Source organism: Python bivittatus, unplaced genomic scaffold (genome assembly GCF_059951505.1).
Source record: "Python bivittatus isolate LINGU-HERP-01145 unplaced genomic scaffold, Pbiv_v1 ctg000220_np1212, whole genome shotgun sequence".
In the NCBI taxonomy this organism is placed as follows: Eukaryota; Metazoa; Chordata; class Lepidosauria; order Squamata; family Pythonidae; genus Python; species Python bivittatus.
This window is the reverse complement of record NW_028277048.1, coordinates 8,129,446-8,146,215: the sequence shown is the minus strand read 5'-3', so window position 1 is coordinate 8,146,215 and position 16,770 is coordinate 8,129,446. Positions and strand designations below refer to the sequence as shown.

Sequence of the window (16,770 nt, the reverse complement as noted above, 5' to 3'; positions counted from 1 at the left end):
ACTGTTGCAGTGTCCCGCAGTTATGTGATCGCTATTTGTGTGCTTCACAACTGGCTTCCAACAAGCGGAATTAATGGAGAATGCAGAAGTAAAATCACAAGGCAGAGTCTCGTGATGTTCCCCTTAACGACTGTGGTGCTTAGCAACGGAGTTGCCAGTCCCAACTGAGATCGCTAAGCAAGGACTATCTGCATTAAGACTTGTAAAATGCCACCAAATGGACAAGTACTGATCTGCCCATGACATTAACGATACTTCCCAGAATGGCTCAAGCCACTGAAGCCCCTTACTCAGCCCCGCCCCCAAATCAGGTGTACCATGACTGGTTGCTCTCCAGTTTGGCTTGGCGAATCACACAACAGTTGGGTTTCTGAGACAGTCAGGGTGCAAGGTTCTCCACCAATCAGCACTGTGTAGTTGAGTCGCGTACTGCCAGATACTGCAGGGATCAGGTTCCGGCCCTGAGAGGAAAAATATAGGGATTGTTCAATCATACCACCCTGAGTTTCGATTTGGGAGCTAATTTAATATTTGGGAGTCACTTAGAGACTAGGAAGAGAGACTAAGGGGAGACCGGGACTGTTTTATCATCTCTTGCTGAAAGACAATAGCGACACCCTCCTCCTCTCCATGAAACTATATCCTCGTGGTTATTTTTAAGAATATTTACAAATTAGTGCCTGAAGTCGTATCCACACCCCCACCCCAGCATCCTGTTTTCCCACTATGCTATGTCTTTTTGTCTTTTAGTTGGTAGCCTGGGAGCAGGCACTGTTTTTTTAATTGATCGTAAGCCATTCAGGAAACGTTTTGACTAAACAGTAGGGTAAAATAATGCCGGGATTTCTTGTCCTTCTGAGCTGATAGTCAGGGACATATTGTGCAACATGCCTTGCCCCTTCTGGCAAGCTTTACCTTTCCACAGATATAAACCCTGCATTCTCTGCAACTAAGATAATATATCCAAAAGTTATCTTGAATGCAATTGCATATTTTCCATAATTATCTTATTCATGGAGAAAGACAAAGATTTAGAGTACAGTCCCTGATTCTTAGAATACTCTTTAGGTCATCTTGCACTAGATTCTACTTTTTTTCCAAAAATTCCTTTATATAGTCATGAATCTTTTATGTAGCTAAAGGCCTAAAAAGTTACATTACATGAAAGGGAAAAACCACAGATGAGATACTCAGAACATTAAAACTCATACTCCTGATCCAGTTCTGCATTTGTGTGGCTCAATCACAAAAATACATGCTTGCTATACTAGCATACTGACCCTCTGTTCTTCTGGGTCAGCTTATCTCTGACCAAAAGGATTAAATGTTGCAGAAAATCATCTGTCATGAGTGTGGCTTCCAGCAAGCAGGCTCAGTGTTTCTCAACCTTGGGCATTTTAAGATGTGTGGACTTCAACTCCCAGAATTCTCCAGCCAGGATCCTGGCTGAGGAATTCTGGGAGTTGAAGTCCACACATCTTAAAATGGCTAAGGTTGAGAAACACTGCTCTAGACAGACTCATTTTTTTTAAACACTGGGAAGCTCATTACAATTACATTTTCAAAGCCCCAATACAAACTGCTTCAATACCTTGAGGACAACATGGGATCCAGGTTTAATTTCCAGTATGCCACTGGGCCCAAACGTCTCAAAGGTGGGGTCTGGGTAGTACGTAAAAGCAGAACGGTTCAGGGTACGGGTAGCAGCCACATCGTCCAAGAGGAAGCCAAACTCATCAGGGTGAGCACCTCCAAGGGGCAGTGCCTGCTCCCTAGGTATAATGCCCGGGGCCTTGCACAACATTATGGAGTCATTTAGCACCTGGCAACTCTGCAGGGAGGCAAACCAGAAAAAACACACAACCCCCATGGAGGTCATCCATCAGCCCTGGCCTTCTAAGACCAGCCCTCATCCCGGTGCCCATTCTTAGGTAAAAAAATATATAGTCTTCTCTTCGGCTTGGGTCTTTGCTTTTCTCTTAGCTCTCAACTATAGGCATCTTTTCAAAGACTTGGAAGGGAGGGCTGTTCCCAGCAGTCCAATATTCTGGGCATCCTCTATGCATTTTGGATTTGAAACACGTTTAAGAACAGCATCTGCTTACAGAAGCAGGAATCCATGAAGAAGAAAATCACGTGGTGGATAGCCTTCTGAATGTATACAATTCAGACTTAACCAAGGCCCATGTACCATTCAGTACTTTAGCTGGATCCATGCCACATGAATCTCCTCATCACAATCAGCTAGATCCTAAGGAGAGTCACCACATTCTCCACCTCACTCCCAAATGTATCTTTGAGATACTGTAAATTCTTTTTCTCTCGGGTCACTTGAAGAAAGCAACCTTATTTTTAGATCTTGTCATTTTTAGTTCCTGTCTGTCCTTCAAGGGAATTCCAAATACAGTACATGATATGGGCAGGTAATAATTTTTGGTCGAGGCCATTTTCACTTAGTAATAATCTGTCGGAGGCTACAAAATAAGAAGGCAGGCTGCGGGACCATCCTGTCTCCCTTCACCCTCTTTCTACCCAGTGAATGCCTAAGTTAATTTTAATTTTAACTGCAGTGGGTTGTATGCAAACCCAGGAGCACAGTTCGCCCAGGGCTGCAATATGTTCTCATGTCACATTGAGCCTTGGAATAGTGTGATAAACATGGACTATGCAACTCACCCCCCCACCCCGACCAACAAATTAATCTACTTTTGGAAACAGCCTCTCTCGTTCTCTCTTTGTTCCTTATGCAAGGATCTAAGCTCAGATTCCGCTAGGTTTTCATCTGCCACAGAAGACTCACATTGATGGTTTCTATCCCGCCATAAGCAGCTCGAACCCGTGGTTCTTGAATTGTCAAGAGGTGGGTCCCGCTCACTGTGAGGCTGGTGCTACCACTGTAAAAAGAGGGGCAGAAAAGAAACCATGGTTTTGGTCTGCAAAGACTAAAGAGAAAACTTAGTCAGAGAAGAGAGATTTAGGATTTCCAGAATACACCAGGCCAGCTAGTCCCCATTTTCATGATGGCATCACCCCAGGGGTACTCCCCTAATAATGGGACCAGGGAGGCACTCAGATCAAGAATGCAAACTATACTTAGCAGGACACAAATACAGTCCAAAACAAATGAGTAAAGGAAATTTGCATCCAATAAACTGAACAGGAAGAAAGACTCAACATTTGTCTTGCTTCCTCCATTTCATAATTCAGGTTTCTCCACAATGTATGGCTGTCTTTGAAAGTTCAGATTTTTAGATGATGTGAAAAATAAGAATGTTACATTCCACAAGTCAGTTGTGTATGCCCATGCACACATAGGCCTGTCTACTGTGCGTCCCTGTTATATAAAATACACAAATATTCATATTTTTCAAGTCAATAGATGTCCTTATTATTTGCATGTATTATTTTTTCCAGCTTCTGTAAATTGCAATGTGCATCTATAACACTGGGATATCCTTTTCTGCATCTGTAACGTCATTCCTTGCATTTGGAATAAGATATTTATATGCAGAAGTATGTACATGTCTGTACATATATGTCTGCATTTGTGTGCACACAAACAATATATGTGGGTATATGAGTATCCATCTGTATTACTGTGAGTGTGAAACATTTACTGCAATGAAAGAAGCTGGAAGGTATAATTAAATGTATAATTTTTTCCACATCACCCCAAAAGGGTAGGTGAAGCAGGAGATCAATGGCAAATAAACACCATGAGTCATTTTTCTAGGAGAAATCTATCTTCAGGATGGGGAGGGCTTCTGGGTCCTTCCAATAGCCCAGGAGTGGAAGGAGATGCAAGAAGTTATCAAGCTTCTTAAACAGAAACAAAACCCAAACGACTCCTTCAGATCAAGTTTGACTCCTGGTAACTATGTGGATATGCCCGTGCTGCTTTTGTTCTAGCAATACAGAAGTGGATTGCTATCTTTTTCTGTGATAGTTTTGACTATCCTAGTCTAGCCTACAATCAAGGATTTCTTAGTGGCCCTCCATCCAAGTCTGACCCTGCGTAGCTCTTTCCAAGATCAGGCAGAGTCTGCTAAGTGCTCTAGATCAGGGTTCCTCAACCTTGGCGACTTGAAGATGTGTGGACTTCAACTCCCAGAATTCCCCAGCCAGCAAGGGGAATTCTGGGAGTTGAAGTTCACACATCTTCAAGTCACCAAAGTTGAGGAACCCCACTCTAGATGCTGTTGCAACACTCCTCAAAGGGGAACCCTGTTTATTCAGCTGCCCTCATTCCCAAACCAAAGACCAAACCCTGGAAAGAACGTGCTTACATTCTGACAGCAATACTACATAGGGCTGTCATAGGCTTATAACTTACTTTGCAATGCTCCAAGCAGGCTCTACCGCTGTGACCACTGGGTCAGGACTATAGCGGAAGGAGACAGTCCCATTTGTGCTGATGTTGGCACGGTCAATGCGAAGACTGAGATTGGCAGGGCCTGGGCCTAACGCCGAGGGGGGAGACAGGCAGACAATCTCCCCTGCGCTACGCCTTGGGAGGGTAAGGAAGAAGGGAGCATTAGTAGTTGCTCCTAATAATAGCCTCCTCCCATAAATAATGTAAGACTGTAAAATTATGGTCTCCCTCTATCTTACACTGTTTCTAACAGTACACAGGTTCCACTGTCACAGCTCCTCATTTCACACCAGCTGGATCTCTATTTTTTAGATAATAGCTAATCAGAGCACTCAGAGCTTCATGGCCAAGCAAGGTTTGCATCTGGGCCGATGCAATTTCATTTAGTACTTTTGAATACTTGTCCTATGATGCCACACTGACTCTTAGACCATTTGTTCTCCAAGGAGACTAACTTCTATGACCATTAAGTGTCCCAAAGTAGATTTTCCCACTGTTTTCTTGATATATTGGATTTCAGTTTCCATAATCCTTAAATAGTGTGGCTTTATGTTTAAAATTAAAGTGCCTGATTGACTAGCACTGGTAACAATACAGCTGGGTCATGCAGTCTAATTCAAACAACATAGTTGCCCATAATTCATAATTCATAATTCAAACAACCCATAAACCATGGGTCTGCAAACCTGTGTCTGGATTTCACACATCACATTAAACCAAAAACATACAAGTCACATTATGCTTAGCACAATGCTCAACCCAGACACTGCAACGTCACATTGTAATTTCTTGCTTTTTTCCAGTTTGATCAAGAAGATCCCTCCAATTGAAATCTGAATACTACCTGATTAGTCGACATGGTGCTCCCCGAATTGCAACTGTGACATTGCTCCCAGCATCCAGATGGTTTCCTAGGAGGCTGATTTTTGTCCCACCTGAGGTGGGACCTCGTTCTGGGTCCACCCCAAAAAAGCTGGGGGTCTACAAGGGACAAACATCAGTAATGAATTGCCTGCTGAGATACACACTTCAAAAAAAATCTCCCCTTCTCCAAGTAAATCAATCTACCTCCTGAGCAAAACCCACTCTAAAACTCTCTGGGAGATGTTGCTTGCATTATAAACTATCCAGGACCTCTATAATTGGTACCGAATAATGACTTTAACCTGTAAAACTGCTTACCACAAAGGTGAAAGGAGTATCCGACTGGGTCCGATAGTCAGCGCTGCAGTCCCCTACGCAGAGCTCCACGGGACCTGGGGGAGGATCTGGCAAAAGCGACGGCTCAAGTTCACACACCAGCCTGAGGGGAAGGGGTGAGATCTGTCCAAAGAGCCCAGGCCAACCCACTCAGCCCCCCTGTACCATAAGCCCCTCTCCACCCCACCCCTCCTTCTATCAGAATGGGCCACTCTCTTGAGCAGGCTTTTACTCTCTTCTCTCTGCCTCAGGCTGGAGGTGCACGAGGCCTGATTTGCCCCAGAGTAGCTTTAGTAAGTCTCCATCTGCCCCATCCCCTTGCCTAGGAGTTTCTCTTAATGTTGTGGGGGATGCTTTAACAAAAAAGCTGAATATTCATGAGGATTCAGGCTGTGAGGTCTAGGCTGCATGAGACAGTCCTTCCAGACTGTCCTGTGGGGTGGGGAGCATGACTTGTGAGGGAGGGCAGAGCACTTGTGCTGTAGAGCAGCAAGGGACAATCCAGGGCTGACAGGGCGTGATGAGCAGCCCCTCGGAATCCCATTGGTGTTTCCTAGCATGCCAAACTATGGTAGCACAATAGCAGGTTTTCAGTGTTTTTCAAAATGAAGGACGTAAATGGAAGCAGGAGCCCAATCATTCCTTTTTCTATTAACTCAAACTCCCCCAAATGCTGTAATTCAGCCATTTTAGCCCTCTGTGTGTCTGTCTGTCTGTCTCTCTCTTTCTCCTCTATCTACATCCCCTCTCTCCAGCTAGCATGAGGGGAGGAAAAGCACCTCTTGCATTTCAGGGACTGACTCCTCAAAACAAACTCTGAGACTGAACATGTGACAGCCATAGAAAAAAAATCAAGGAATTCATTCGAGTGCTTCCAAAGATGCTGCAGGTAAACTGTGAAGAGCAACAGGGGAGTAAGAGGGACAGTGAGTAAGAACACAAGTCGGGCAAGTCTCCAATTCCAACCTCACCTCAACAATGAACTCATTGGGGGGGCTAAAAGAAGCCACTCACTGGGTTCAAAAGATTGTATCTTTGCTTATTAAGCCAAAGCATACTGAGGCTTCCTCTTGCACACATTAAGACCACAGGAGGTGTACTCACATCACAGACACTGTCTCAATCACCCTTCTCCTGGTTCTAGCCTGAGTTGCTTAGCTAGGTGAAGCAGAACACAAATGGTGTTCCCACTCTGCAAAAGCACAATGCATTGGTACAGTGAACCATTTCCTGCTAGCTGTTCATCACGATCTTGCCAGTTTTAGATGGGTTTGATCATACTGCATGGCTGGGTGGGTCCAGCAGCCTCTTCCCACATCATTTAAGGTAATAAAACCAACCTGCCTTTCCCAGTGCTGTTATAAGGCTCATCGAGGGCCAAAAAAGGTATTACACGTAGTTGTGCTTAACACACCCCGACTTTTTGCACATTGGTTTTCAAATGTAAAGCAGGAGCAAAACTGAAAAGGTGGGGGTAGGGGAATTTTTAAGAGAAAAATTAAGGTTCTCCACCCAGCACTTAACTTCAAATTTGATCCCTCCAAGCCAATTCTTGTTTGGGGAAAAAAAGGCTCAGGGACACTGTACATGGAGGACTGTTCGGCATGAAGATAACATCTACAAAGTGCTGTGCACAAACTGAAGTACTAGAAACCCTAAATGCAATCTATTCCTAGTAGGCTCAATGTTCCAGTATTTCTCAGCCTATTCGTGGTAGTGGCTGCAATGGGTACTTATGAAATGTTAACCAAAAGTCACTACATCATGTCCACGAACAAAGCAATCCATGTTGACAGATTCCAGGCTTGGCTGCAGTGAAGAAGCTGAAAGGCAATATTCAGAAGTAGATTTTTGCAGTCTTCCTAGAAAACACTCTTTGGCAGAATAAAGAACACTGAAAGAGGAAATGGGAGGCAAGGGATTTTTCACATGTACTACCGTTATTATTACAATGAAGTCAGGCTCAATCCATCTGAAGAAAGCGCTCCCTATTTTAACCACCAGGGCCCAGGAAATTATACTGACAGACTGCACAGAAGCAGTAAAGCAGACCCTACAGTTGACACAGCCTTTTCCTAATCTTTTTGTTTCTGTCTGGATTCCCTTGTTCTATTCTTAGACTGATCCCAGGTTCTACTCTACCCACTTTTTTTCCCCACCCAATCTTCACCTACCTCTCAGCGCTGATGTATTCTGCAGGAAGAGAGCTACATCGGACACCTGCCACCCGTACGCCGACCTCATAGAAATGAAGCCCCAGGTTCTCACCCCAAACTGTCACCCGAGTCCCACCTTCCTTGGGGCCAGTCAGTGGCAATACCTGCAGAGAAAAGGAGATGAAACAGGGAGAGAAGGAAAAGATATTTGCTGGGGGGAAGTAAGGAGTTCCCAAAGAAAAGGCACGCTTTACTCCTCAGAAACATGGGCAGTTGAATCTCTAGCTATGCTTGCTAGGTATACTTTTCTATAGTTTTCACTTTATTGATTGAAATTTTTTGCAACATTTCTGCTGGTAGGCGACACAGGTATGAGAAGATTCTGACGCTCATAAAAGTCATACTGAAAGCATCCCTAAACAAGTCATCCAAATTAGAAAGCAGCTGATACAATCTAACTTCATGTTCATCATGTACATTATCAGGGTGGAACTGGGCTTATATTATCCTCCCAAACACTAAAAGACTATACCCAACATGCATAGTATTTAATATGTATACCACAAAATGGGAGTGGATGCTACCTTTAAGGGAACTAGTGCAAATGTGACAATCAGTATACAGAAGTGATGGCAAAGTTGGATGGACTCTCACCTTTCCATAATAATATAGGTTCTCCCCATTCCATTACATTTGATATCTACACAACGTTTCAAGATATAAAGGCAAAGCTGCCCAATTCACAGCTATAAATTCAAAGAAACAGTTGCACCTTTTACTGATTTTTTGAGTTAGGTGGAATCTTTGCCTGGTGATGGGGGAAAGGACCACAGTGTTATTCGTGACTCTGTTATTCTAATCAGTTATGAACCATCCTGACTTTTAATTGAAAGATGTGGAAAGCCAGTGTTCCTCATCCTGTAATTCGCTAGATGTGCTGGACTACAAATCCCATCACTCACCAGTCAACAACAACCATGCTTGCTGAGGGATGAGACCATGCTGAGAAAGATTGGGATATATATTTCCTAAAGAACATATTAAAAAAAAGAGAGGTAGAATGTGAAGATTTGCTGATAGGCTTTTTCTTACTTGTGTTATACGAGGGTGGGTACAACGGGCCCCACGCCGGCCAGGTGGCACCCAATTCTGTCGGGAAGCTGGACAGTGGGGGCGCAAAAGACAGCGACGTTCAGGTACACACCAACCACACTCATAACGTGGGTCTGATTTGAGGCACAGCCCACAGCTAGAGCGCTGGGCTGAACACTTGTACAAGAGAGCTAAGGAAAGCGGAAAGAAAAAGAAATAGAGATAAAATAATAAAGAATCCACAGGTTCCTTGGCCCCAGCTGCTATCTGACAGTCATCCTATAAAACTGCTGTACCCTTCCCACTAGAGAGGGTGCTGGAATAACTTGTAAGATAATGAAGACCCAGTGAACATTTCAGCACATTCAGGTTTCCTATCAACTTGTGCTTTGAATGCATCCAGGCTGGTATGTGCCACGGCAGGGTGAACTGTGCAGGAGAATGAAGTGGCCCATTTTGAGCAGCACTATAGGGAGTGGGGGGGGGAGGGAGAGAGAGAGAGAGAGAGAGAGAGAGAGAGAGAGAAAGAAAGAAAGAAAGAAAGAAAGAAAGAAAGAAAGAAAGAAAGAAAGAAAGAAAGAAAGAAAGAAAGAAAGAAAGAAAGAAAGAAAGAAAGAAAGATGGATTTGTGTCTTATTGATGTGGCTGGCCTTGGTAGGAGAGGGGAAGGTTTAAGATATTTCTGTGTGGACAGAAAGCTGCTCCAGACCTTGGTGATCTCATGGAGTTGACTGATAACTGGAATCCAAAGCAATCCAAATATTACAAAAAGTGATTCAAGAATTGATCTTTTCTTTTTGCATTAGTAAAACTGGGCAGAACTTCCTACTGGAGGAAATGCTTGCATCATCTCTCCTCCACCAGCATCAGCCACCAGCTGATCCTTTTAGCAGAATGCTGACTTGATTTAGCAGGTCTGAAATTGACAAGAGTTTTAAATCTGCCTTCTCTTTGGCAGGGAACAAGCCGCTTGCAAAACACTAAGCTGCTGCTGGGATTTTTTTCCCCCCCTCTTTTGTATGAAATGGGGGAGGTGGAATTTTGGTGACTTCCCCAGAAAGGAAAGGGAGGCAGCAGCAAACTAGAAGTAGTTGCTATAATTCCTGTAGTCTAAAAAGTATGCATTTTTGTTTTGAACTTATCACCCCCTCTCACTCACTTCAGCTGCCACCTTCACTATATTAAGACAAGTGCCTGGTTGCAGAATTGATGACCTGCTATCGTGCCAACTTCATTGCTCACCATAGCATTTTTAATATAGGATGAATGATGGCTTAGTAGCCAAGCAGTTCATCCTGTTACAACTGTTCCTATTTTCTCCAAACAACCAACACATATAGCGTGTGCTGAAAATGCATGTGCGTGGGGGCGGGAGGGGAGATACTAGCAATTTCTTTCATTTATTGTTGTGTGATAGGAAGGAGATAGGATTTTTTCTGTTGCTCCAGTTGCTTGGGTAAAGCACCAATTGAAGATTTCTTTTGCAGATTTCTATTGGTCAACTGAAAAAACAGCACTAATGGGCTTACGGTGTTTTTGGTATTTCAAGATTGGCCAGGGAAAAGAGGACAGGCAAGTCTGCTTTAGACTTGTTTGGAGAGACTGGGGTGTAGAAACAATGACACGTGGAAGTAACCTTGGTCTTTGCTTTAAATAGAAGAACATTCTGGACTTGCAGAATTGCTGACACATTAAATCCCTGCTATTATTTAATTAGGACGTCTATAATCAAAATATTAATTCCAGGGAACTGGTAAACCAAAATCAATGAGTACCAGCTTTACAGTGACAAAATAACTGTGTGTCCATTTAACACATACATACATTTGATACCCAGAGCTGGTACCTTTGAATCCTGGTGGCTTGTCAATGGCAAAATCTCCATCCCAAATGACATCAAAGTCCAGAGGGAGTTCCCCTAGTTCCTCACCATCATACCAATACTGAGGAGGAAAGAGACGGATCGCAAATTATGAAAATGTAAAGCTAGAATGCTGCTCTGTAATCATAGCGAACCCAGTGAAGAGATGCCTGTTGGAAAACAGCAACAAAAGAATATACAACGTACCTCCTCAGAGCAGAACAAACATTTAACTGCCCCTTCACCAAACAGCCCTGAGTCAGCCCAGTTTTGATCTGTCCTGTGTCTTAGACGAGAAGGAGCTACAGTATTTGGTAACTGATTAAATTGGGGAATAAGTGAACTGCTTCATCATTATGAATTTCTTTGTCACTATTAAATTTCTTTATTTCTGGTACTTCCTGCATTCTTAGCTTGTCAGGTGGCCTCCATGGAGACACGCCCACAGTTGCTAAGAGAAATAGAAGGGTTTCTATGTCACATTTATTATACACACAGATATTGCACACACGGCTAGGTGACATTAGGTACGCAACACGTTGTTCTGGTGGTCCTTTTCAGTGCTATTAACAGATGGGATAAAAGTGGAAGAAAAGCCAAAGCAATCTTTTACCCTCGTGAGTCCTAATGGACATGTATTGGAAGCAGTGGCTCGGATAGAAGAATACTCTGAAGTTTGTAGCCTAATTAAAAGCTTGGCTGAAATAACACGAAAGGATAAAAAATGGAGGAATGTATGGCTTCCCCTGATCAAATACATTTTTTAAGACAGGGTAGAACACCACATTCAGTAATGGAGGGCTGAAAACTTTTGGAATCGAGTTCCTATGTCTAGAACAGGGTTTCTCAACCTTGGCAGCTCGAAGCGGTGTGGAATTCTGGGAGTTGAAGTCCACACCGCTTCGAGCTGCCAAGGTTGAGAAACCCTGTTCTAGATGATACTCAGCAAGTTCTAGCTGCCAAAACAAAACATGATTTCAGCCTGGTTTCTTCATCCCTACAGGCCATATCAAAACAGCTATGCAATTCGATTGAGAAAAAACCTCAGTTATGCAGAACAGATATTCCCCTTGTTATAACCAACCTTCCTTAACCTGGTACCCACCACATATATTCTATCAGTGACACATCTGGACAGTCCACAATAAAAAGCTCTAGCTGTTCCACAGCACAGAATTCATAACTATTATTCTAATCCTTTCCCAGCATTCTCCAATATTCTCCAGCATTTTTGGCAGGTGCACCATGTACAATTGATATTTTGCTGAATGTGATCTACACTGAACCTCTGCTATCTTCTTTTCCTAATTGAAAATCAATAACTCAACCAACACAGAGATCTTTAAATGAATATTAGGGATAAGATCATATTGTGTCCTGGACCTAAAGCTATCTCCAGTTCATTGCCTGCCCTGACGCACCAAGGGGAATGGGGAAGACGTCTTTCAAACCACTTATCATGTAAAATTAGTTGCTGATCATGGTTCCAGATATATAAAAGGGATATCTCCTTCTCAGTATATCTAGTACTTTGCATGTATACTGTGTGCACAATTATTAGGCAAGTGAGTATTTTGACCATATCATCATTTTTATGCGTATTTTCCACCTCCAAGCTGTATAAACCTGAATGCTTATTGGATATAAGCATATCAGGCGATGGGTATTTGTGTAATGAGGGAGGGTGTGGCCTAAGGAGATCAACACCCTATATCAAGGTGTGCATAATTATTAGGCAGCTTCTTTTCCTCAGGCAAAATGGGCCAAAAAAGAGATTTAACTGACTCTGAAAAGTCAAAAATTGTAAAAAGTCTTTCAGAGGGATGCAGCACTCTTGATATTGCTAAGATATTGGGGCGTGACCACAGAACCATCAAACGTTTTGTTGCAAATAGTCAACAGGGTCGCAAGAAATGTGTTGAGAAAAAAAGACGCAAATTAACTGCCAAAGATTTGAGAAGAATCAAACGTGAAGCTACCAGGAACCTATTATCTTCCAGTGCTGTCATATTCCAGAACTGCAACCTACCTGGAGTGCCCAGAAGTACAAGGTGTTCAGTGCTCAGAGACATGGCCAAGGTAAGGAAGGCTGAAACTCGACCACCACTGAACAAGACACATAAGTTGAAACGGCAAGACTGGGCCAAGAAATATCTGGAGACAGATTTTTCAAAGGTTTTATGGACTGATGAGATGAGAGTGACTCTTGTCGGACCAGATGGATGGGCCTGTGGCTGGATCAGTAACAGGCACAGAGCTCCACTTCAACTCAGACGCCAGCAAGGTGGAGGTGGGGTACTGGTATGGGCTGGTATTTACAGATGAGCTAGTTGGACCTTTTCGGGTTGAAGATGGACTCAAAATCAACTCCCAAACCTACTGCCAGTTTTTAGAAGACACGTTCTTCAAGCAGTGGTACAGGAAAAAGTCTGCATCTTTCAAGAAGACCATGATGTTTAAGCAGGACAATGCTCCATCGCATGCATTGAAGTACCCCACTGCGTGGCTAGCCAGTAAAGGCCTCAAAGATGAAAGAATAATGACATGGCCCCCTTCCTCACCTGACTTAAACCCTATTGAGAACTTGTGGGCCCTTCTCAAACGGGAGATTTACGGTGAAGGAAAACAGCACACCTCTCTGAACAGCGTCCAGGAGGCTGTGGTTGCTGCTGCACAAAAAGTTGATCGTCAACAGATCAAGAAACTGACAGACTCCATGAATGGAAGGCTTATGAGTGTTATTGCAAAGGAGGGTGGCTATATTGGTCACTGATTTTTTGTTTGAAATGTCAGAAATGTTTATTTGTAAATTTTGAGTTGTTTGATTATTATTCTCACTTTAACAGATGAAAATAAATGAGTGAGATGGGGGAATTTTCGTTTTTCATTAGTTGCATAATAATTCTGCACACTAATAGTTGCCCAATAATTGTCCACACATAGACATGCTCCTAAGAAAGCCAAAACCTCACTTTTACTTTCTTAAATATTCAGGTTTGAGGTGTATTAACATTTTGGATTGACTGAGAGCTGTAGTTGTTCAATAATGAAATTCATCCTCAAAAATACAACTTGCCTAATAATTGTGCACGCAATGTATATCAATACACAGTGCTGTCAGACATTTTGCTTCTTGACTAACTGATTTTGACTTTTTGTTGATGCATCTCACTCGCTTTCTTTATGCCTGGTCATCTGGAATTACTTTGTATTGCCTCCAAAACATCTGAACCCCTTCAGAGTCCATCTATCGTCTCTCACATTATTAATGCATGTTAAAAGTAAACAGAACAAGTGCCAAAAACAAATCTCTAGTATTTATTTCTATCCAGTGCAAAAGGAGAGCTCTCAATCTTTATTTAAAGCAAACAGAATCCTACCTCCCATCAGTATTCTAATACCAATTAACATATAAAAATGCAAAAATATTCATTAAACAGTTAAGGAAGTGGAAATACAAGAAATAGCTTTGGTTGCCAAGGATCATCCTCAAAATGTCACACAGCACTACCCCAGACTACAGAATCATTAAGCAAAATGAAGTACCACATTCATTTAGACACTATTCATTTTACCACAGACCTTCACTGTTCCATATGTCAAGAACAAGTGTACCACAAGGAAGTGCTTACTGGGAAAGCAGCTTAAACAAGTGAGCCAAGCTACATTACTGTACAAGAATTGAACACTGCAAAAACAAAAATTATACAATTACTATGATATACTACTTAAGGAGACCTATTGAGAAAGGGAAAGAAAGAAGATATGTATCCGCCTGCTGCAATTAAGGGCAAGTTTACAAAATCATATTCAGACAGTATCTTTTCACCTTTCCTCCCATTCAAAGAATGTTGGTATGTTGGCCAAATGTTTTGACATATTTGAATAGCTTGTCATGCCCCCTATATCTATATCTATATCTATATCTATATCTATATCTACATCTATATATCTATATATCTATATTTCAACACACATCCAGACTGAGTCCAAGTTCTCATACTATTTACTGATGAATCTTCAGATCTAAGCGCTTCTGAAATTTTCTTAACCATGCACTGTATACAAAAAACAATAGAAATGGCTGTCTTCCAGAAATTAGCCAGTTTCCCACCAACACTCAACACCTGGCACTAAACCAGCCCATGTTCCCTTTACTGTAAAGCACCAAGGAGATCAAAATTTAACCTCAAATGCATGACATGTAAGCTTTCTCGGTTTGACTGCCCATTCCTCAGGCTGAAAGTGCTCCATCAGCAGTTACAGCAGAAACGTATGAGTCACTGTGAAGAAGTGTGTAAAACCCCACAGAAAAATGACGGCCTAACCTCATTAAAATAAAATGTGCAGAAGTGAGGTAGATATTTGCCAAATACCAAAATTAGCAGAAACAGAAGTCACCCAGAGAAAATGCCAAACCTCAAGAAGCAACCCAGTGGGAGAATAATCAGAAGGGGGGAGAAAACTGTTCTCTTCCACCGATGCATTCAAAATATTTCTGCAAATGGTCAGATATTAAGATGCATCATCACATTTTTGCTAAAGGTTAAATCTAAAAGCCCAACATTTGGTATTTGTACTATATCCAAAATGGCATCTAAGTCAGAGCAGATGAAAATGATTTTTTTATTGGAAAAATGCTTGGCAGAGAAATTTCAATGGTTCATTAAAATCACCCAAGAGACCTACGTGCAGCAGATTTCCCACTCTTCAAAATTGCTCCCTGGATGGCTCTGCATAAAAGCAATGGTGGCAGAAAAATCATTTTTGTTTGCTGCCATCACTGTCAAAAAGAGCTCTGCTCTGCATTTCATCAAACCTATGACCAATTTTTTGTTGCTTTCTATTCCAGTTGGCGCCCCTGTTGCTTCTTCTCACCCAAAGTTCTGTGGTTTTACCAAGTAGCTGGCCAGGCTTTAATCAGCAGGTAAGGGCACCTAGGAGCAACTACATCAAAGGGTCCAGATTGGTCCAAGATCCCTGTCTGCCATGTCAGAAGGGAGCATTACATTAGGCTATGTGACCCGCAGTGTGTGACAGAATAATTTAGCCTCAACATTCTTAACAGAAACCATGAAGCCCAAAGTCAATCTGGCAAGGGTGGATCAACCCGAAGGCCACCTCCATCGAAACCCAAGAGGAAATTATTATACCAGCAGAAAATTTGTTCAGTCCAGTATACCAAGTTACAGCTACATGCAAAACAGATGACCTGAATGAAATAATAATTCTTCTATTATTATTGTTGTTGTTGTTGTTGTTAGTATTACAGCAGCAGCAATAGCAGCAGTTGTATTAATAGTAATTTTACTTCCATACAGATATTCCTCCCAGTAAAATCCAGTGCATGGCACAGAAAAAAAAACACAGTTTAGAATAAAAACAATAACCAATAAAACTTCACAATAAAACAATAAAATTAACAGCATTTAATATAATTAAAACAATTTATCAAAAGTATAATATATTACTGTTATTTCAGCATTGGAAAGATAAATGTATGGCCCCATTTATTCAATGGACTGAAGACCTGATTGCACTTGCTACTTATGAGCGGATTGCCTATAGACATGGACTTTGTATGAACAAGTATAATGAAATATGGGACTCATTTATACAAAATACACTGGGTTAAAAAAAACATGATAGTCATATAACTCTATTAGAAATATATATGTACTTGAATAATATTTGTATTAGATATACATATATAGAATTGTAACAGTTTACTGTTATAATGATATATTAACACTTTTTCTCTTTTTGTTGTATTTCTTTCACTTTTATGTTAAAGCACTTTTATGTGTTTTTTTCTTTTTTCTTTTGGTAATCAAAAATTTTAAAAAATAAATTTAAAAAAACATATATTACTCAGCAACTAATTTGGAAGCAATCTGGTCCTGGGGCAGTTGCTTTCCTGAAAATGCCTGGGTGAACAAGCATCTCTTAAGCTTCCTTCTAAAAGTAGGCATTATAGAACCAGCTGTATTTCCCTTGGAAGGAAGTTCCAAAATAGGAATACCACCCCAGAGGAGACCACAAACAAGACCTTCCCGGCTAAACTTAGACTAGCCTTCCTCAATCTGATG

At 41.8% G+C, this 16,770-nt stretch overlaps 1 protein-coding gene across 1 annotated transcript in view; it reads right to left on the bottom strand.

Moving 5' to 3' along the window:
• Positions 1 to 16,770, bottom strand: part of PLXNA3 (plexin A3) — a 63,747-nt gene that overhangs the window by 16,697 nt on the left and 30,280 nt on the right. Inside the window, exons 11-19 of the mRNA XM_088137772.1 lie at positions 10,667 to 10,763; positions 8,821 to 9,011; positions 7,747 to 7,892; positions 5,555 to 5,675; positions 5,217 to 5,353; positions 4,334 to 4,507; positions 2,801 to 2,894; positions 1,592 to 1,831; positions 318 to 461 (exon numbers count right to left, since the gene is read on the bottom strand). Coding sequence (XP_087993898.1) covers positions 318 to 461; positions 1,592 to 1,831; positions 2,801 to 2,894; positions 4,334 to 4,507; positions 5,217 to 5,353; positions 5,555 to 5,675; positions 7,747 to 7,892; positions 8,821 to 9,011; positions 10,667 to 10,763 — 1,344 coding nt within the window. The remainder of the gene's footprint in view (positions 1 to 317; positions 462 to 1,591; positions 1,832 to 2,800; positions 2,895 to 4,333; positions 4,508 to 5,216; positions 5,354 to 5,554; positions 5,676 to 7,746; positions 7,893 to 8,820; positions 9,012 to 10,666; positions 10,764 to 16,770) is intronic.